General features: G+C 47.3%; 2 protein-coding genes and 2 pseudogenes across 3 annotated transcripts; 2 read left to right on the forward strand and 2 right to left on the reverse strand.

Moving 5' to 3' along the window:
- Positions 1-2,292: 2,292 nt before the first annotated feature.
- On the reverse strand, positions 2,293-3,382 carry LOC117191461 (annotated as a pseudogene).
- Positions 3,383-12,010: 8,628 nt separating this feature from the next.
- Positions 12,011-12,712, forward strand: LOC117191736 (annotated as a pseudogene).
- Positions 12,691-13,170, forward strand: LOC108159734 (protein NCBP2AS2 homolog). Its single transcript, XM_017293269.2, has 2 exons — positions 12,691-12,885; positions 12,954-13,170. Exons 1-2 carry the CDS (start codon positions 12,713-12,715, stop codon positions 13,033-13,035), a joined length of 255 nt encoding a protein of 84 aa, XP_017148758.2. The 5' UTR covers positions 12,691-12,712; the 3' UTR covers positions 13,036-13,170.
- Positions 13,171-14,382: 1,212 nt separating this feature from the next.
- On the reverse strand, positions 14,383-17,872 carry LOC117185758 (GTP-binding protein 1-like). Of its 2 annotated transcripts, none has more exons than XM_033395872.1 (5): positions 17,735-17,872; positions 16,503-16,893; positions 16,260-16,440; positions 15,859-16,201; positions 14,383-15,796 (listed from the first exon to the last, which is right to left on the reverse strand). In XM_033395872.1, exons 2-5 carry the CDS (start codon positions 16,780-16,782, stop codon positions 14,588-14,590), a joined length of 2,013 nt encoding a protein of 670 aa, XP_033251763.1. In that variant the 5' UTR covers positions 16,783-16,893; positions 17,735-17,872; the 3' UTR covers positions 14,383-14,587. The 2 variants fall into 2 exon arrangements, with proteins under 2 accessions (XP_033251763.1, XP_017148752.2); XM_017293263.2 differs by having other exon boundaries at positions 17,761-17,869.
- Between the last annotated feature and the right edge of the window lie 3,585 nt (positions 17,873-21,457).

Raw genomic sequence — 21,457 nt, forward strand, 5'->3', positions numbered from 1 at the left:
GTACTGTGCGATTCACGCGTTCGGCTGCGTTACTCTGCGGAGAATACACTGGCGTTCTCATATGAGTGACTCCGAATGCATCGGTCATCTCCTTAAAAGTTTTCGAGACGAACTGAGCCCCATTGTCCGAGTGAATCATCTCCGGCACTCCAAACTTGTAAAACACCTCGTGAACGAGGAATCTTACAACTTCCTTTGCGGTGGCCTTGGTCATGGTCTTTAGGAATGTGAACTTAGAGAACTGGTCAACTACAATAAATATCCACGCCTGACCGTTCTTTGACCGCGGATATTTGCCCAAAAACTCAATATAAAGTTTTTGGAACGGGCGCTCAGTGACCACTTCTTGCCCCATCCCGACCTGCATCCGATAATTCGGCGTTTTCGACTCCTTGCACACGGTGCACCGTCGGATATAATCCCGCACCTCTATCGTCATGTTCGGCCAGTAAAACTGCCTACGCAATAAGTGCAAGGTTTTCGCGATTCCTCCGTGCGCTGTCTTCTCTTCCGAATGTGCTTTGTCTATCAACGCGGCCGTCAGCGAACTCGGAACCCACAATTTCCAGACGGCGCCCTCCAGTTGATCATCCAATCGTTCAAAGCGCATGCGCTTGAATATCATGCCGCCAACAATCTGGAGATCAGGTAAGCGGTCTTGGTTCTCTGTTATTTCCTTCCTTAACTCCTGATATTCTCCAGATTCAAACTCCACCGTTTCAAAACCCAGGATACTACACGAATCCACTTCCAGCTCTTCAATACTGCGCGACAATGTATCTGCCACTACATTGTCCGCTCCTTTCCGGTGTTCTATGCCGAAATCGAAGGCCTGCAGTTGAAGGGACCAACGAGCTAAGCGACCATCCAGGTTCTTCATGGTCATGAGCTATTTGAGACTGGCGTGGTCAGTTATGACTGTAAACGGCATAAGCTCTACGTACGGACGGAACTTAAGGATCGCCATGAGGGCTGCCAGACACTCCTTCTCTGTCAGTTTGTAGTTTTTTTTGGTGGCAATTCAGTTTGGCAGAGAAAAACGCTATGGGCCTCTCGTTCTGCTCGTCATCCCGTTGGAAGAGTACGGCTCCTACCCCATAATGTGAGGCGTCGCACTGTATGTAGAAGTGCCGCTTGAAATCCGCGTGTACCAGGACTGGTGCCGAGGTGAGTGCAGCTTTTAGCTCCCCCATGGCTCGTTTTGCCTCTTCCGTCAATTTAAACTTTCCATTTCCCGACTTTTTCAGGGCGTCTGTGAGCGGACCGGCCAAATCAGCATAGTTTTTCATAAAGCGCCGGTACCAGCCCGCAGTTCCCAGGAAACTACGCAATTCTCGAACAGATCGCGGCTCGGGAATGCGCAAAATGGCCGACACACGATCCGGATCCATCTTCAGCGCTCCTCCTCCCACTATAAATCCCAGGTATTTAATGTTTTTATAGCAAACGAGGGGGAACGTTGTGAGTTGCTGCGGACACCGCAACTCTACAGTTATACCCGATACTTAGTCAGTATGGCTCTCCTCCGGCAGACGCCGCTAATATTGAACGACACGACAAAGAGTGCGTGCGAGAGAGACAGAAAATCAGTCTGAGCGTGACGTCGGGCGCTGCGTAGCCAGTGAAAATTGATTTGTTCCTTTTGGGTATAAAAATGATCCGATCTGATCCAGATTCAGCAATCTGATAGATATGGTCATTATCTATGATTCTGCGTTTTTAGTTTTCTCGAATCTGCAATATTGTGGATGCAACAGATTTTCGTCCTTTGTGGGGCGGAAGGGGGTGGGGCGAAATTCTGAGATATACGTTTTATAGTGAGATCTAACAGAAGTGCGGATACCAAATTTGGTTACTCTAGCCCTAATAGTCTCTGAGATTTGTGGATGCCCCAGATTTTCGTCCTTTGCGGGGGCGGAAGGGGGTGTTGCGAAATTTGGACACAAAACGGTCAAGGTCCGATATCACAGGAGTGTGGATACCAAATTTGGTTGCTCTGGCTCTTATAGGTTCTGAGATCCTTGAACTCATATTTTGCAATTGGCAAAACCGACCATGAAACCTGTGTGTTAGAGAGAGACAGAGCGAGAAAAAAAGAAAAAGGTTTTCTTGAAGGGGACGGACAGACGGACGGGCGGACAGACAGACAGGGCTCAATCGACTCGGCTATTGATGCTGATCAAGAATATATATACTTTATGGGGTCGGAAACGATTCCTTCTGGACGTTACACACATCCACTTTTACCACAAATCTAATATACCCCAATACTCATTTTGAGTATCGGGTATAAAAAGTACATGTTTTTCACTCACATTAATCACATTTTGCAGCTGTGTGGATATCGGGGAAATGGTATCACATCCCGTATGTTCTTAACACCCGTCACGAGCTGCAGATATCGCTCAAAGCCCATGCCAAAGCCGCCCGTAGGGATCCCTCCGTATTTTCGCAGGTCCACATACCACGACAAGTCCTTGGGAAACTGTGGATGGGAGCTCAAAGTGGCTGCATCGCTCTCACGCAAGCTGCCACCACACAATTCCCCCACAGCTGGCATCAGCAGGTCTAGGGCGTGTACACGATCCGGATTATTGCGAGTGATTTTCATGTAAAAAGGCTTTTGCTGGGTGGGCCAATCTACAACGAAGACGGGAGTGCCGCAGTGGGAAAAAGTTCCTGGTCCTTGGTAAAGCCCTCGTCCAAGCTGATGAGCGTCTTTAGGCTCTCCTTGTTGGCCAGGAGCACGTGGAGAACATCATCGTAGCTCATGATCCTCCATGGAACAATCAGCCAAGGCAGATCCGAGCTAGCGTTGGCATTGAGCTGGCAGAAGTGCAAGTCCTCTGAGCTCGTCTCGAGTACGCGATTTGTAATGGACTTAAGCATCTGCTCAATAAATTTCACTAGCTTCTCCAGCTCATCCAGATGCGCCAGCTCGGCTTCAAACATATAGAACTCGGCTAAATGCAATGGCGACTTGGAGTTATCGGCTCGAAAGGCTTGGATCTGTCCCACAGCCGAGATGACGCTGCCCGGTGTTAGGTTTTGTGTTTCTGGATTGCGTGGCAATCTGCTGCTCGACGATCCATCATCAATGTCCAGAAATGTGTTGTTCTTCAACCGGCGAATGTTTTTTATCCAGCCCTGCCATTGATAAGACTGTTATGACTATGTAACCACTTGAAACTTAGAATCAGGGCATTTAACCGAACACCGAGTGAGTCGCCTCGCTTATTTGACTTGGCTATATGACTTATTCGCTGAGAGCTACAGTAAAACTTTCTAATAAGTAACATATTTTGTATTTAAGCAAAACAGCGGAATACTTCAATAGAGAATTGATTATTAGTTCTACTTCTAGTTCATTCCAGGGATGCATCGGATCGATAACAAATCGCAATAGAGTAACCCGCGTAGTTCGTTTTTCACAAAAATTGTAATAGCCGAAAGCTGGTTATAATATTTGTTACACTTGGCTTGTTTCCCAGGGGGCAATGCCGGCTAGCTGTCGACCCCAGGGCTGGGTAGTTCCCCTTGCCCACCAAATGTAGACAAAAAAGGAGACATACTACTTCTCGGGACATCAAAACTAACAACAACCTAAAGACAAAGAAAATCATAAACAGACGGCTATCAAGTGGGTGAAGCTTGGGTGTTATCACTTCGCGCGCCCGCCCTACCTGTGACCAAACACAACGTTCATTTTGGCCACCCTCTGCTGGAACGGTAACGGCTGGCCTAATCCATGGCTTACGCCACGCGTCCTCCCTCTATTTTAAATTTACTGCATCATGCTTCAGTATATATCCAAGCTTTAATAATTTTAAATTGACAATTTCATCTTTCTCATTAATAAATAGATATACTCAAAATTATCACTAACCAAAAAGAAACACCAAAACTTTCGACACAAAGGCAAACACGGAAATAACTGCTGAAATTTCGTTCAACCAACAGGGATACCCTCACCCATACGTAATGGAATATGTGTAGATGAGTGGATCCAGTTTTACGGGAGTTAATTTAACTCGGGCCCCTACGGAGACTTAACCTACCAAGAGCTCTTGTTAAGGGTCCCCGGGACATAAACAATAAACAATATTTTTCCACAAATCGCTCGACCAAATACGGTGGACTGATGGGACCCCCGCGTCACCCACTAAGGGTTAATCTTCTGGAACTGAACAGCTCATCGCAGATTTAGGTTCGTGAAAGGTGTTGGTGTTTTTACATATTTTTTTCAATGGCCAAGATTTTACGTTAAACGGTTTGTGGAGATAATGTTTTTTATCCCCAATCGGCCGACTAATTATTTCGAATTAAATAAAACTCGGCGCAGAAATAAAATTACGATATGTTCTTTAATGCGTGACATCCAAATTGCAAGTGTGGCTTGCCTGCCCTTTACATTGCCGATCGCTGAGCGCAGCTTCGCCCGGCTGACGTCGGTAGACGCAAAGCGGAGATATCGAAGAGCGAGCTGGCAGAGAGCGTTTAGCAGGGCAAGCACGCGCAAAGCTTTAACAAACAAATGAGTGACATAGACATAAGTAACAAACAAAATAAGCGGCTAAGGGCCAAGAATTAGGTGCTATTTGGCAAGCAGCTAATCGGCTGGGTTCTGCTCCGAACATTCACCCCCCGTTGGAAGGCAAAGGCTTTCAACAGATCCATCCTGAAGGGGCAGAACCGCTATTTTTCCAACGGCCCTCTTGAAAAGGCCTCTTTGAGTTCGGATAACGGCTACTCTGATGGTTCCATCTTTTCCTGGGATGACGCTCTCAATGCGGCCAAGCGGCCACCTTAATGGTGGCAGCGTTTCCTCCTTGATCATGACGAGCGCTCCTAGCTTGATGTTTGGAGACGATGACCGCCACTTGCTCCGCTCCTGAAGAATCGAAAGATACGCCGTGCTCCATTTTCTCCAAAACGCCTGCTTCATTTGACACAGCCGCTGCCATCGACTAAGTAGGTTGACCCGGAGATGCGTCACATCTGGCTCGTCGAATGCAGCTTTCAAGGCTCCATTGAGTAAGGGGTTTGGCGTGAGCACATCTAGATCATCGGGACTTTCTGTAATTGCATAAAGCGGACGGGAATTTAACAAAGCAGAGATTTCACAAGACAAGGTCTGAATTTCATCAAGAGTAAAAATGTAGGTCCCGACGATGCGATGAAAATGATATTTAGCTGCTTTAACAGCCGCCTCCCACAAACCCCCAAAATGAGGTGAGCGAGTGGGGATTAATTTCCAATCGATTCCACTATGAGGATCGCTGAGGAACATTTGCCGAATCTCTAAAAGCTCATTTTTTGCTCCTACAAAATTTGTAGCGTTGTCTGACCAGATGATTCGAGGCTTGGGACGTAGACTTATAAAACGCCTTAATGCTGCCAGAAAGGATTCTGTAGATAGATCCCGAACGACTTCCAAATGAGTTGCTTTGGTGCTAAAGCATACGAAGACAGCGATGTAACATTTGATAGGAGGCCTGCTTCTGACTTCCGACTTGTGATAACAGGGTCCGCAAAAATCAACGCCCGGCCTCCAACCCGCAGCAATCCAAAGCTATCCAGAAATGGATTCAGTGAGGCCATCGTGCTTTTTGGCGGTAGGGCCTGTTTGCTGGCGAGGGCCCTTATCTCTTCCGAAAATTGTTGCTGCTGTATTGCCCTTATGAGCAAATGCGTACCATTTTTGATGTCGATTACGGTAAGTTGACCCTTCGACCGCGCTATGCCTTTGTCCTTGAGAATGAAGAATCGATATATGTAAGCAAAGACGCGCTGCATGGATCCAAATGAGTTTTGAAATTTTCAATCGTACGATACATCCCTTTCGTTTGAAACAACCAATGCTGCATGACGACGTTCTGGTACATCGGTCGGCAATTGCAAGCCTGCAGGCCACTCTGAGCTCTCAAGACGCAAGAATGGTGGTCCAGAGATCCAAAGGCTGCTATCCATTAGTTCAGCGGGCGTGGATCCACGTGATATGATGTCGGCAGGATTCAACTTTGTGGGCACGTGATGCCAAGTCATTCCAGCGGTGAGCTCCTGAATCCGCTGAACTCGATTAGAAACAAATATATTAAAATTCAATGGTGATTCTCGAATCCAGGCAAGGGCTATGGACGAATCCGACCAGCAATGTATTTGGCATGGAGCTGATAATCCCTTAACTATGGTGGACACTAGTTCGGCTAATACGAGGGCAGCGGATAGCTCAAGCTTGGGGATAGTCATACTTTTCAAGGGCGCGACTCTGGATTTAGAGCATAAGAGATGACTTTGCACAATGCCAAGAGCTTCCGAACGCATGTATACACAGGCGCCATATGCTGCTTGGCTCGCATCACAAAACGCGTGCATTTCTAATCTGGCTTGCTGCCGAAGCACGTAACGTGGAAACTTAAAGTTTTTAACCATCGACAACTGCGAAGTCAGCTCAATCCAAGTCGTATGTAGATCCTGGGGCAGGCTTTCGTCCCAATTCAACTTTAGGCTTTCGTTCCATAGCGACTGCATAAATATTTTAGCTTTTGTGATGATGGGAGAGATGAGCCCTAGAGGATCGTAGAACCTAGCTAGTGTAGACAGGACCGAACGCTTCGATATTGGGCCTGCAGCGGTTCCGACGTGAGCGAAGCTAAACAGAAGATTGTCCGTGGTGGGATCCCAAACTAGACCAAGCGCCTTGGTTACTTCAGTCCCGTCATGAAAGGTAAGGAACTTTTCGGGGTCCGCCTCTGATACGCCTTCCAAAGCAGCGGGTTCATTGGAACACCATTTACGTATGGGAAAACATCCTTTCGAAAGTAGCTCCTTTACCTGCTGACGAATCTTGATGACAGAATCAATGCTGTCCCCTCCAGATATGAGATCATCGACATAGAAATCTCTTCGAACAACATCAGCGCCAAGCGGAAAACGCAACTCTTCATCATTTGCCAATTGATGCATAGCACGAATTGCTATAAAGCGGCAGGTTTCGTTCCGTAAGTAACAGTCTCCAACTTGAACACCTGAATCTCCTCCTTCGGGTCATTGCGCCATAGGATGCACTGCACGTGCGTATCGGGATGGGAAACGCGTACACAGCGGTACATTTTGCAAATATCGCCACACACCCGATACTGCAAATTGATTTCTTGCTTTTGGCTACAAAAATGATCCGATCTGATCCAGATTCAGCAATCTGATAGATATGGTTATTATCTATGATTTTGCGTTTTTAGTTTTCTCGAATGTGCAATATTGTGGATGCAACAGATTTTCGTCCTTTGTGGGGGCGGAAGGGGGTGGGACGAAATTTTGAGATATAAGTTTTATAGTGAGATCTAACAGGAGTGCGGATACTAAATTTGGTTACTCTAGCGTTAATAGTCTCTGAGATTTGTGGATGCCACAGATTTTCGTCCTTTGCGGGGGCGGAAGGGGGTGTGGCGAAATTTTGACACAAAACGGTCAAGGTCCGATATCACAGGAGTGTGGATACCAAATTTGGTTGCTCTAGCTCTTATGGGTTCTGAGATCCTTGAACTCATATTTTGCAATTGGCAAAACCGACCATTAAACCTGTGTGTTAGAGAGAGACAGAGCGAGAAAGAATGAAATTGTTTTCTTGATTCTGGCTATAATAATTATACGATTCTAAGACATATAGTCATCTTCTACGATTCTGCGTTTTTGGTTTTCTCGTATCGTCGAAATTGTGGATGCCACAGATTTTCGCCCTTTGTGGGAGCGGAAGTGGGCGGGGCAAAGGTTTGAAATTTTCTTGTAGCAGTGACATATCACAAAAGTCTGGATCCAAAACATCGTTGCTATAGCTCTAATAGTCTTTGAGCACTAGGCGCTGAAGGGGACGGACAGACGGACGGACGGACAGACGGACGGACGGACAGACGGACAGACAGACATTCCTGAAACGATTGCTTCGGGACGTTACACACATCCACTTTTACCACAAATCTAATATACCCCAATACTCAATTTGAGTATCGGGTATAAAAAGCGGAAACGATTCAGAGTTATCAGAATTTTAGGTTGGATGGTGGGTCCAGCCATTAGCACATCATTCAGTGATACTCCAGACGCTGTTTTGGCAGATCCATCGAACACTACGCGTAATTTGGTGGTTGTACTATCCTGCTTGTGGACGCAATGGTGAGGCAAGAAGTACTGCGGGAGGTCTGACTGCCACGAAGCTGGCGACATGTGTCCTAAATCACGATACTCCTGGCGAAACTCCACATATTTTGCCTTAAGCTGTGCATTTTTTGCTAGCTTCCTCTCCAAATTGATAAATCTACGTAGCGCCTTTTGATACGATTCTCCTAATTCCTCTAGACTGAATTTGGTTGGCAAACGCACGGAGTAAGCTCCGGAATCTAGGCGAATGCAGTTTGTGACGAAATGCTGTTCGCAATGAACATCTTCCTCCGAAATTGATGAGGGCAAATAATCTCCATCGACTTCCCAAAACCGCCCTACAATATCGCACAAATTAGTCTCGCAAGCGGAGATGACAGGGGGATCTTCAACGGCTGCTAGCGCCGCACGGGCTTTCTCAGAGTTTTTAATACTTCCTGACACTATCCAGCCAAGTTTCGTCTTCTGCAATGTTGGCAATTGGTCTGACAGTCGAATCTGTCCAACGCATATTAATTCGAAGAACAAACCAGCACCTATCAACAGATCGACACGCTGGGGCTTGGCGAAATTAGGATCAGCCAGTTTTAGATTATTTGGCATTGGCCAATCCTTTGCGTCTAGGCCGAAGTTAGGCTGCATTCCTGTGATTGAGGCAGTGATAATTGCAGAGAGGAAACCGTGATAGCTTTTGTCTTGAGATTGCAGGACGATGTCTACAGCCTTGCTGGATGGTAGAATTGAATCTCCAATACCGGCGATTTGAACGTGGGGCGGGTGAGGATCTAACTGCAGCTGATTGGCGAGTCTCGATGTTATAAAGTTAACCTGAGAAGCGGAATCTAAAATGGCACGACATGGAATAAGCGATCCAAAACGGCCCCTGACATATACGATTTCGGTAGCTAGCAGCACGTTTTGGCTAGGCAGAGGGGGGAGGGCTAGTATATTTGCTTGCTACTAGGGCACTTGCAGGATCATGCTGGGTCGATTCCGTGCTCGGCGACGGCAACTCAGCGTCAGCGCCCGACTGCATGTGGAGCAGTATGTGATGCTTGGCTTGGCAATTTCTACATGCCCCTGACTTGCAGCGTTGCAATGAATGGCCTTTGTTGAGGCAGTTTAGACATAAATGGCGCTTCTTCACCTCCTTGTATCGAGAAAAAACAGGGAGATCTAGAAATGCCTGGCATCGGGATATGTAGTGATCGGAGGATTTGCAATACTTGCATGTTGAGCTATTATGATCGTTAATGGAGGTGATTAGGGTGCTAGGTTTACTGTCTCCCACCTGCTGGCTAGGAATTTTTACCATAGCCGATCCCAAATTTTTCAGCATCCGACATCTTGCTTCCAAGAATGAGGCCATGCTTGACCACCGAGGCAATCCTGACATCGGCAAGTTCCCTTCCCATTTATCCTTGGTCTTGTGGTCCAATTTCGTGCCTATGATGAAGATCAGCAACCCATCCGAAATCTCCTGCGGGGTCGCCAAGGTCTGAAGTGCACGCAAGTGCGAGTTGATTTTGTCGCTGAGCGCGCGCAAGCCGATAGCTGAGCCCTTCTCCACCCCTTGCAGCCCGAAAATAGCCTTGACGTGTGCCTGAAAATGTAACAGTTTATTATCGAATCGCAACATTAGCAAATTCAACGCCTTGTCGTAATTCTCCTCAGAAAGTTCCAAGGATCGAATCGTATCCAGCGCAGCACCATCTAGACATCCACGAAGATATTGGAATTTTTCGATGATTGGTATACGATGGTCTTTGTGCACCATTGTCGAGAACATCGAGTGGAATTCTGGCCAATCCATGTAGTTCCCACAGAATCGCGGAAGCTGCAACTCGGGCATTCGAGAACGGCCTATACTAGTATAGGCGAACAACGACGAATTCCCCTCGAGAGTAGGCCGAGCCGTTGAATTGGCAACATTTACCGTGCGAGCAGCCATCAACTCCCGCGACAGCCTGGACCTAACCTTGACATAAACATTCGAAAAGTCCAGCCGGGCATCATGGGCTAACTGCAGGAAATCCAGCCTTTCAAGGCTCGTTTGAGCGGCATCGAAATCCGCATTCATTCGCTCGATTTGCTCTAAGCGAGCTTGAAGTTCTGCCTCATCTAACTCGGCAAGCTCTTCCTTGGTAAGAAAGCGATCCATGGCCTTTAGTTGGCGCGCGATGGACTCGGCCTTGTGCTTGTAGAAATCTACATCACTCGGCATTGCTGCGTTCGCGACATTGGTAGGCTCAGGTGCTGCCATGTTGAGGTTTTAAAAGAGTCACTCAGCACGACCGAAAAAGACACCCTGTATACGTATAAACGTGGGAACCGAAAGCAAAGGGATTACAGCTAATGCCTTTAGCTGTGCGGCTGTGCGAGCTGTCCGATTCCGCTTTGTACTCCGCTTGTGTGTATTAGTGAGTTCGCTGCACTGCCTACCGCACTGCACGGACCGAATTGTCGCGACAGAGAAATTAATAGCCAGCAAACCGTGTATGTAAGTGTGTTTTAGCACCGAATTGTGCTTAACCGCCGAAAATTTGCTAGGGCTAACAAATGTCGATCGCGAATGATTATTAATTGACACTGCAACTCAGAGATCACGTCGGGGTCACCAAATTTTATGTGGAGATAATGTTTTTTATCCCCAATCGGCCGACTAATTATTTCGAATTAAATAAAACTCGGCGCAGAAATAAAATTACGATATGTTCTTTAATGCGTGACATCCAAATTGCAAGTGTGGCTTGCCTGCCCTTTACATTGCCGCTCCGATCGCTAAGCGCAGCTTCGCTCGGCCGACGTCGGTAGGCAGACGCAAAGCGGAGATAGCGAAGAGCGAGCTGGCAGAGAGCGTTTAGCAGGGCAAGCACGCGCAAAGCTTTAACAAACAAATGAGTGACATAGACATAAGTAACAAACAAAATAAGCGGCTGAGGGCCAAGAATTAGGTGCTATTTGGCAAGCAGCTAATCGGCTGGGTTCTGCTCCGAACACGGTTTAAGCTAATACTAAATACTAAATAAAGGACAACACACAGAAAAAAATAACATTTAATGTGGAACGGTGTTTGGAGTGCGGATTATGTTTTTTTCCCTTTAAGTTAAAACGACGGGGGCGATCGCTGGCCGTGGCCGGTCAGCCCTAAATTTATATAGGTCCGTGTATACGTGTGCGCGTGTGTGTGTGTGAATAGGGTTTCGGGTTTTTACGTGGTGAATGAGACCAAACGTGTGGCACGCACTGGAAGGCGATGCAACGATCGTGCGGTGTGGCTAGAATCGCCCTGGCAGCTAAATCGTCCTCTTTCACCCTCCCCCTTCACACGTCCGGCGCTACTTGGCTCACACACGCGCAACTGGAACGAACTCACTCAGGTTCCGTTGGACAGTCTTCTTTTCTGCAGTCGACTTTCTCGAACTCCAGTGTTCCTCTCCAGGAAACCTTCTGGCCCGGTTCTGGTGGCTATATTCCTTGCCGGCTGTGAGTAAAATTTTCTGCATTACAACCTATTTTCTAGCCCGCTTTTTCCGTACTCACCCCTTTTTCCCTTACTAATACATATAACTAATCCTATTCTATTACTTATATCCCCAGTACGGCTCCAGCTCCCCCCGATGTCCCAATACACCATCGAGCCTCCCTGGACTTACGCTAGATGGCGCGTCGCCCTCAGCCCTGGCCACCTATCGTTCAGGTGGGACTGGAACATATTAATTAATAAGTTACCTTTATACACCACAAATAATGCATCCATGTAATTTTATTTTCCGCCATTTATATATCTTCCGCATTTACGTCAAGTCGTTGAACTGTTTAAATAGAGGGGGCTTAAGTGGGCTAAGTTCGATTATACGAGACGACGATGGCATTGAGATTTTCTTCTTTTATAATGGAATTGTCGCCAAACAATCAAATCGTGGACAGAAAACCCATCCTTACAGCCGACGGACTCGTGCAAACCTCCAACTCGCCCTTCAAGCCGACTATATCGCAGGAGACGCAGACCTCCAACGGCATCGGCACCCAGTGCCAGCTGACGGTCGACCAACTGGACATCCAGATTCTGCCGATCATCTACGACGTGGTGCGCTGGTAGGTTCTGCGGTGTCCGCGGTGGCAATGTTCGAAATGTTCGTACATATGTACATATTTCCGAAAGGCGCAATTCACTCGAATCTCTTACATAATATATGTATATGTATATGCATTTATCTCTTTCAGCGTGGAAAAGGATCCACTTGAAAACGATCCACTTGAAAACGCTGTGAAGCGGCGCGAGTCCCAGGTCTGCAACCACAAGGTGGGAAGAGCATAGCCCAGAGATAAAGTATAGATGTAACTCAATATATTAAACTTTGCAGATCTTTGAACTGCAGAAGCGTTTCGAGTCCGCGCGCAAGCAAATAAGGCAGCTCCCGGCATCGACTACAACAAAGACGAGCAGTTGCAACGTCTCGAACTGCTGCGGAATCAACTTAAGCTGAAGCAGCAGCTCATACGCAAGTACAAGGACACGGAATTCTAGGGGCACGGCACAGGAGCACGCGCGATGGTACTGCGACTACTGATGCGGTATCTGGCCAACAATGAGCAGCTTATCCAGCGCATGGCAGACAGCTATCCCATGCGTCGGGCTGCACAGCTGGTCGTCTCCCTCATGTACCGCACCAAGAGCCTGGCCAGGGAGCAGGGGCTGCACGTGATGACGCCGGAGCGGTTCAAGTGAGTACAGCAGCAGGACAGACCCCCAAGACAGCGACTATAGTCTTATAATCCTTTGTGCATTTCAGGTCCTTCATCAGTATGTTCAAGAACAATGTAAAACAGGAGCTGGAGGGTGTGAAGAAGGATCTGAAAAACAAGAAAGACTAGACATCCGGCGACGTTGGCATCTGTAAATAGAAACGGGGAAAGCAAAATTATAGTCAGACATACTCTAGGAACCTTTCAGGAAACTCCGAAGAGATAGAGGAATCAATAAAGCAGCAGATCTAAGTTGTGAAATCACTTGTTTAATGTCCATTATCTTCTCCGTTAAGTAACTTATATTTATAGTCAAAAACGAGGGGGAACGTTGTGAGTTGCTGCGGACACCGCAACTCTACAGTTATACCCGATACTAAGTCAGTATGGCTCTCCTCCGGCAGACGCAGCTAATGTTAAACGACACGACAAAGAGTGCGTGCGAGAGAGACAGAAAATCAGTCTGAGCGTGACGTCGGGCGCTGCGAAGCCAGTGCAAATTGATTTGTTCCTTTTGGCTATAAAAATTATCTGATCTGGTCCAGATTCAGCAATCTGATAGATATGGTCATTATCTATGATTCTGCGTTTTTAGTTTTCTCAAATGTGCAATATTGTGGTTGCAACAGATTTTCGTCCTTTGTGGGGGCGGAGGGGGGTGGGGCGAAATTCTGAGATATACGTTTTATAGTGAGATCTAACAGAAGTGCGGATACCAAATTTGGTTACACTAGCCCTAATAGTCTCTGAGATTTGTGGATGCCCCAGTTTTTCGTCCTTTGCGGGGGCGGAAGGGGGTGTGGCGAAATTTGGACACGAAACGGTCAAGGTCCGATATCACAGGAGTGTGGATACCAAATTTGGTTGCTCTGGCTCTTATAGGTTCTGAGATCCTTGAACTCATATTTTGCAATTGGCAAAACCGACCATGAAACCTGTGTGTTAGAGAGAGACAGAGCGAGAAAGAATGAAATTGTTTTCTTGATTCTGGCTATAATAATTATACGATCTGGTTGAGATTTTACACTCTAGAACATATAGTCATCCTCCACGATTCTGCGTTTTTGGTTTTATTGTGTCTTTAAAAATGTGGATGCCACAGATTTTCGTCCTTTGTGGGGGCGGAAGTGGGCGGGGCGAAGTTTTGAAATATTTTTGTAGCAGTGACATATCACAGAAGTCTGGATCCAAAACATCGTTGCTCTAGCTCTTATAGTCTTTGAGCACTAGGTGCTGAAGGGGACGGACAGACGGACGGACGGACAGACAGACAGGGCTCAATCGACTCGGCTATTGATGCTGATCAAGAATATATATACTTTATGGGGTAGGAAACGATTCCTTCTGGACGTTACACACATCCACTTTTACCACAAATCTAATATACCCCAATACTCATTTTGAGTATCGGGAATAATAATAAATTCAATGTGCAGTGAAATCGGTGAATCTTAAGTCTAGGAAGAGAAGAACAAATTCGATTTGTCACCTCATTTGACAGTGGAGTGGACGAGAACGGAAAACGGTCCAATTTATTACAGGCCAAATGTCTATTTTTTGGATTCCAGTAGCAAAATAGTTTCTATCTTTTCAACTTTTTAACTAATTGGGTCGCCGGACTTTGGCAGAGTTTTTCAAATACATTTGCTTACAGGACTAGAAAGAACAAAGGAAACGGTTCTCACTCCGGGCACGCCGTGGAGGCAGCCGAGGACGGTGCCTCGCCGCCGGGAAGCGGTAGCGTTAGGGCTGCAGAGCCGTTGGATTGATTCGTCCCGGGCAGTGGCGGGCGATTGTTTCGTTTCCGCTTGCCGCCTCGACGGCTGCCGCCCTCGCGCTTGTCGCCATTCAGCTTCTCCTCGCCACAGTCTTTGCTGCAACTAGCTCCGGAGGAGCTTCCCTGGCCCTGCAGTCGATTGTTGGTGCCATTGCTTCCGCCGTTCTGAGATCGGGATTGCATCTTGGCAGGCTTGGGGCGGTAAGGAGAAGCGGCTGCGTGGGGCATAGGTCGCAGGATGTTACCCACTGCCTTGGTGCGTCCCTCGCGGAATACCAGACGCTGACCGGGTCGTATGTACTCCGGCTGCTTGATGAAGCGGAACTTCACTTGGGCCTTGTCGCCCGTGCGGAGGCAGTCACGCGACATGTGTATGATGGATGCCGTCTGGCGTATGCTGCCGCAATGGACCATCGCCTGGTATCTGGCTGAAATGGTGGTGGGGTGATGGAGCACCAGAATCTCTCCCTCGAACTCCCAGCAGGCCTGGGGCTTCAAGTCCGGCGACACCATCACCATCCCCTTCCTCAGGTAGGCCCGCTTTATCTTCTTCAGGGCGAAGCTTGCCGTCTGACCACAGCGCACGCGTGCCACGTTCATCCTCTTCCGGTGTATGCTCTTGATAGTGATCGGCACGAAGGCCCCCACTGCATCAGGGCCAAGCATGAGACCGTCGTTCAACTTGATGGTGCCTTGGAGGCAAGTTCCCGAGACTACCGTGCCGACGCCTGGCACAGAGTAGACATCGTCGATCTGGAACTCGGCTGGTAGACTCTCGGAGCCGGCCATCCGCGTGCTCAGCAGATTAAGGAACGTTTTCAACAGCTTCAGGTTGTCTCCGGTCACATTGGACACCTGGAAAATGGGGCACAGACGCTCGTTGACGAAGTTCGTGGCACTAAGGACGACGTCGTCCTGGGTGCGCACCACCACGGGCACCTTGCGGCACCCCTGCGACTTGAGCATCTTAAATAGCATCTTCATGTTGTCTAGCAACACGTTGGCAGGACACATGTCGATCTTAGTGACCACCACGAAGACGGGCACGGCCAGGGCCAGGGCCAAGCCTAAGTGCTCTTTGGTCATTCCAATGATGCCAGCATTAGCCCCGATCTGAAACGAGGGGGGATAAATGGGCAGTTCCATAGAGTGCCAGGCAGGGGTAGAAGTCTCACCATCAACATCCCGAAGTCTGGAGCATGTCCAGTCATGCCGAAGACTGTGGTTTTAAGGTAGCTCTCGTGCCCTGCCAGATCGATGAAGGTGATGACCTTGGCAGAGTTCTCGCAGATTTTGACCCAGTCCAGGTGTCCATGATCCGGCTTGTTGACCACGTTGCCCACCCCATCGAAGCCCAGTATGTCGTTGCCCACGGAGCTGGTCCGTCCGCTCTCAATTTCGTGCTTGTGCCGAAAGAGTCGCTGGCGCGCATGACCGCGTCCATTGTCCAGCTCCCCATGGGTGAGCACGCCCAGCAGGGTGGACTTGCCAGCGTCCACATTACCCACAACGGCCACTCTGGAAGATTCGAATGTTAGATTCGGAATGGTCGCCAATAGTCACTCGTTTTGCTTACCGTATCTCCATGAAATCGGTCGTCTCGATGTGCTTCCGTATGAGAAACTGGGCCGTCTGTCCCTTTTCTGACCGCCGCTCACGCAGCTTGACCACGTCGGCATCAATGTTGGCTGCCAGCAGATGCAACGTGCTCACGGAGGCATCGAATTGCTCCGGATTCAGCTCCTTATCGCTGCCATCTGCGGAGGAGTCGGAACAGGGAGTCACATGTACGGGCCATTGAACCGGAAATATGACTCACCCTCGCCAACGCCAATCTCGTAGATGGCCTCCCCACAATTGTCCGCTATGCGATCAAGGAGCCGCTTCTGGAGCAGCTCCATTTGACCCTCATTCGGCTCCACCAGCACATCCTTGCCTCGAATGCTGGAGTAGTCGATGGTCAGGCTGGCCATCTGCTGCGGCAAACCATCCACGTTGAAGATGTTGCTGCGGGCCGTCTTAATGCCCACGCCCACGCCCGCACCAGCCACGGGGGGTGGCGGGACGCTCTGTATGTTATTCATACTATTGCTATGCATTGGTTGCTGTCTAGTGTTAGGATCACGGTCTACTGTATCCTTGGAATCATTTCCTTTCAGATGTGTCTGCGTGAGTGCGGGATGATGCTGATGCGTGATGTTTGATTGATTCTGCAATGGGAAAAAGTGGAAGAAGCACATGCGGCTGGTCAGATGAGAATTACTAGTCTGAGCTCGACCCCGAGCCTGACCTATCCTACGCCCATCTGGCTGAGTAAAGGCAGTGTCTGGTTACGCGTGCAGCTTGCTTGCATCTCGATTGCGAAGTAAACGCAAAGAAGCGACGGCCCCTGCCTTTATACCCCAGCGCATAGGCTGATGCAATTTGAAGAGCGGTTTGGGGAAATGTGAAGCCCAGGATGATGAAATACTAGCTCCCTATCGAAAAGCATGTGAATTTCGTTGGAAATCGTAGTCGACGTTATATGGTGGGTGGAAGCCAGGGAATATTCAACTATCTTTGTTGTTCAACAGCTGATCTTTCTATTTTTACATAACGTGGTTGACACCAAACAACAGATTCTAAAATCGTTTATTTTTAGCGGCAAACAATGAAATGAATTCAAGTTTTTATTCATACATATCATACATGTCCATACATATGATAAACTTGACAAACGAAACAAACACAACATTTGTTGTCTTGCGCCATTTTTGGTTTTCCTTTGCAAATTGCGAACTTATTCTGGCGGGACGGTACGGGAGGGACGGTAAAAATCGGCGGCTGCTGCCATTGAGTAACGTAACGCACAAGAAATCAGCTGAATTATCACCTGAAACCACTCACAACCGCACACACCTAGAATAATGTCGTGTGCTCAGGAGCAAGAGAACGGAGAATAGAAAAGTGAAAGGATGTTTTGTCTTTGTTGTTTTTGCAGGCAAATGAAGAAGATGCGACAGAAACAAATAGATGACGATGCTGGGTCCCGTCCCGCAAGCTCCCACTTACAATTCATGTAGCTCTGTTGGCCTTACCGGCGGTTTGTTCGGCCTGTTTGTATTGAAATATATGAAATTTTAGCACTCTCTAAAAGGGTTTTTGTTAACTTTGGAATTTGTTGTTCTAAGCCACGTACATTAGAGGCAGTGTGACCGCGAATTTATCGTTAAAATATACCGTCCGACCCTTAGAAATATACCGAAGTATACCGTCTCATTTAAAAAATATACCGTAAATATGCTGACGAATTCAAATTCTATTTTACATATTCCTCGTTTTTGATCTTCCGTGGAATATTAAAAGCTATATAGAGTTCTCAGCTTTGCCCTCTTAGCTTCATCCCATCGTTGAATACATTTTCTACATTATTAACAACTTTAAATTGCTTATAAGTATTGTATTTTGACTAAAGTACGGCTTACAAGTAATTATTGCACGCAACACGATACTATCGACTGGATACGAGTGGTGCGCGCCAAATATAAATTTTTTGAATGTGAGCGACAAGGATTTAAATGTTGTCAGCCTTGCCATTACCGATTCAAAATATACCGTAAATATACCGATGAAAAAACGAACATAGCCCACTTAAAACCCCTTTTTAAACAGGATAACAATTTTAATTAAGCCGCAGAAAAAAATACTAATAATAATAAGAATTCTTCTTGTAGATCCATCCTATCATTCATCTTTACTTAACAAAAAAGACCACTAATCTCTTCTAGATTCATAATTTTCGTGGAGGGTATTAAAATACCCAATAGTCGGCAATGGGCTAATATTTTCTGTCTATGATCATATTCTTCGATTTTGATATTCGGTTAAATATTTCTCCCTAGCTAAAACTTTTAGTCCTGAACACATAGTTTTATTCACTTGCCGAATCAATTTTCTACAAGCTATGCTACTTGAACACTTGTTGCTTATCAATCGGTGGTACCTTGTTATGGGCGGTTTCGGAGAGAGCCGATAGGTATCAGGGCTGGAGAAGAAACAGACAGCGGCATCTATAGTGGATCCTGGGAAGCAGGGGCAGAGTTGCGTGGGAGAATAGGAAACGGGGCGAGGAAGAAAGAAAAAGAGAGTTTCCGGTGGAGAAGAGGAGAGGCCGCACGTGCCCTAAAAAGAAAAAAAGGAAACAAAATTGGTGATCGTGGAGACGACGATCCCACCAAGACATCAGCGGCAGGCATCAACATCAGCAGAAGCGGCGGACATCGGCAGCAGCATCCCGGTACTGGCCAGGCCGGAAAACTGATGCGAGAACCGTCAGCGGAGCACCGGCAGCAAGAAACGTCAGCGGAGCACCGACTGGAGACACGTTTCTGTCCCCACACACCAGCCCCCCCCGGGGAAAGAATCCGGACATCAAAGCAGCAATACACACACACGATTCACACACACCCACCTTCATCCACCCACATCACACACAACCCACGCATGTATACCCTCATTCATAACATCACCACATTTCACACATCTACACCCGTCCGACCCACAATTAAACAATATATCACGATCATATAAAAAAACACCACGATTAAACGTAAACATCAGCAAGCATCAGGAAGCAACAACTTCTATCAAAGGGGGCTGCCAACTCGGCCGAAATAGGGTTTATTTTGTTGTTAGTATTTTTGTGTTAGTATTTGTTTCCTTTATATAAACCTAGATTATTAATTAAAAATGTTCAAGATAAATAAGAAAATATAATGGATATAAAATGGAAAATTTGAAAAGAGTCGTGAGTGAATAGAAAACGGTAGTTGGGTGGGACGAGAGCGAGAAGAAGAGCGTTCAATTTTGTTCAATCCGTCCCCTGGCTTATCGGGTCGGAAACACCCCTGACTTCCCCGTGAGCTAGCTGGGAACAATAGGCCAGGGTGGCAAAGAGGCGGATCATAACAAATGTCGCCCAATGGTAATAGAAGGGATCGATTTTAAACACGAATCTTAAAGACCCGGTGTAAAATGGAACCCTGGTAGAACGAAGTCGTGTTCCGGGTTATGTCCAGAGGCATTAACGTCGTTGTCCGATTCTGGGGGATCCACGGTGATCTGAGGGAGGAAACAGCAAAGGGAGTTGGCACTCAGAAAAAGTAAGCGAAGGTAAATAGCAAGGGGAAAAGAAGGGGGTCCGCTCACCTGCAAAACAATTAATGCAGTTGTCTCTCGTCCCACCAAACAAATTAAAGGTGAATTTTTTGTCTGAAGCAGTTTGGGAATTATATGTTTTTTTTGTTAGTGATTTAGCAGACTATTGGAAAGCCGAAGCAAGAAAACCCAAAGGGAAATCATCTTTTTTGTTGAGGACTGACGATTCTCGCTAGCATTGTTTGGAAGCAATTTTAGAAGTAGGCATTAGGCAAGTCATCGGAAAAAGAGTTTTTGTTTGGGAGAGGAAGTATTTAGTTATTTAGTGTTGTATTTAATTAGGCGATTAATTGTAGATGTAGGTGTTTATTTATTTGAATGAATCAATTTAGATATTTAGATTTATCAATTTATTGATTTAAATTAACCGATTTATGTATTCAAATTTATTTATTTGGTTATCTAAACATGGAATTAATTATTCGCTTATTTATTTATTGCAATATTTATTTATTTGTTTTCTCGTTACGATTGAAGGTATTGAGGATTAATTAGCCAGGAACTAGGTGTTTAGTGGAGTAGGGTTGTCAGATAATAAACAATCCAATTTATTTATCACCAAGATAGTTAAGTAAATAGGGAATAGACGAAGGAAAGGAGTACGTTAGGAAAATTGGTTGATGAGTGACCCGGAGATTTTTAAAGGGTCGGGATAGACAAGGCGTAGCCCAGAGGCATAGCGCAGGTACCAGCCGTATAACATGCCGACGACTCGGTCCCAGGACGGTAAAGCCGGCAGTAGGCCGGAAGGGCCGTCGCAAGTGGCGGAAAACGTACATGCGGGGTTGTACCAGGAGGACCCAGAGGCCGGAGCGGTAGGAGGTCAACAGCGAGCCCGTAAGGACCTGGTGTTACCGTCCGAGTTAAGCTCAGCCGTGAACGCAGCCTTAGCCCAAGCACAGGAGACCTACCGAGCGTCGCTCGGGCAGCAAATGGAAGCGCTGAGATCGTCAATGCAAGCAGACATGCTAGAGTTCATGCGAGAGATCAACGCGGTGGTGGGTTCGTTAAAAGCGGAGCGAACGGCGAGTGATGCGAATGGAAGGAATCGGGGATCAAATGCAACCAGTCTGGGAGGAGGTCAGCAGGAAGCACCCGCGAACCAGCAAGCACATCCAACGCACTTGTTCGTGGACAACCGAACATTGGAGGCCGATCAGAGGACCCAAGCCGATCAGAGACCCGTGGAGGAGTGGCTGTTCAACGGGATGGGCGCAGGAGCAAACCCTAACAGGAATCGACCGAATTTCGGAGAGGCTAGGCAGGAGCAAGTGCAGATACGAAGATGGGGACTTAGCTTCGACGGCGATCCAAAGGGGATGCCCGTGGCGGAATTCATATTCCGGGTGGAGCATCTACAGACGTCGTACCAGGTACCGTGGGCGGAGGTGTTGAAAGCCTTTCACACATTGGTCAGTGGCCACGCAAGGGATTGGTACTGGATGCATGTTCGGACGGTAGGAATGCCGGACTGGCCGAATCTGAGATATGGTCTCCAGCAGCAGTTTCAAGTTCGTCGGACAGAGTACGAGCTGGAGAAGTTGCAAGGCTCACGTATTGGGGTGTTTCACGCAAAGG

The sequence above is a fragment of the Drosophila miranda genome (assembly GCF_003369915.1).
Source record: "Drosophila miranda strain MSH22 chromosome Y unlocalized genomic scaffold, D.miranda_PacBio2.1 Contig_Y1_pilon, whole genome shotgun sequence".
Taxonomy (NCBI): domain Eukaryota; kingdom Metazoa; phylum Arthropoda; class Insecta; order Diptera; family Drosophilidae; genus Drosophila; species Drosophila miranda.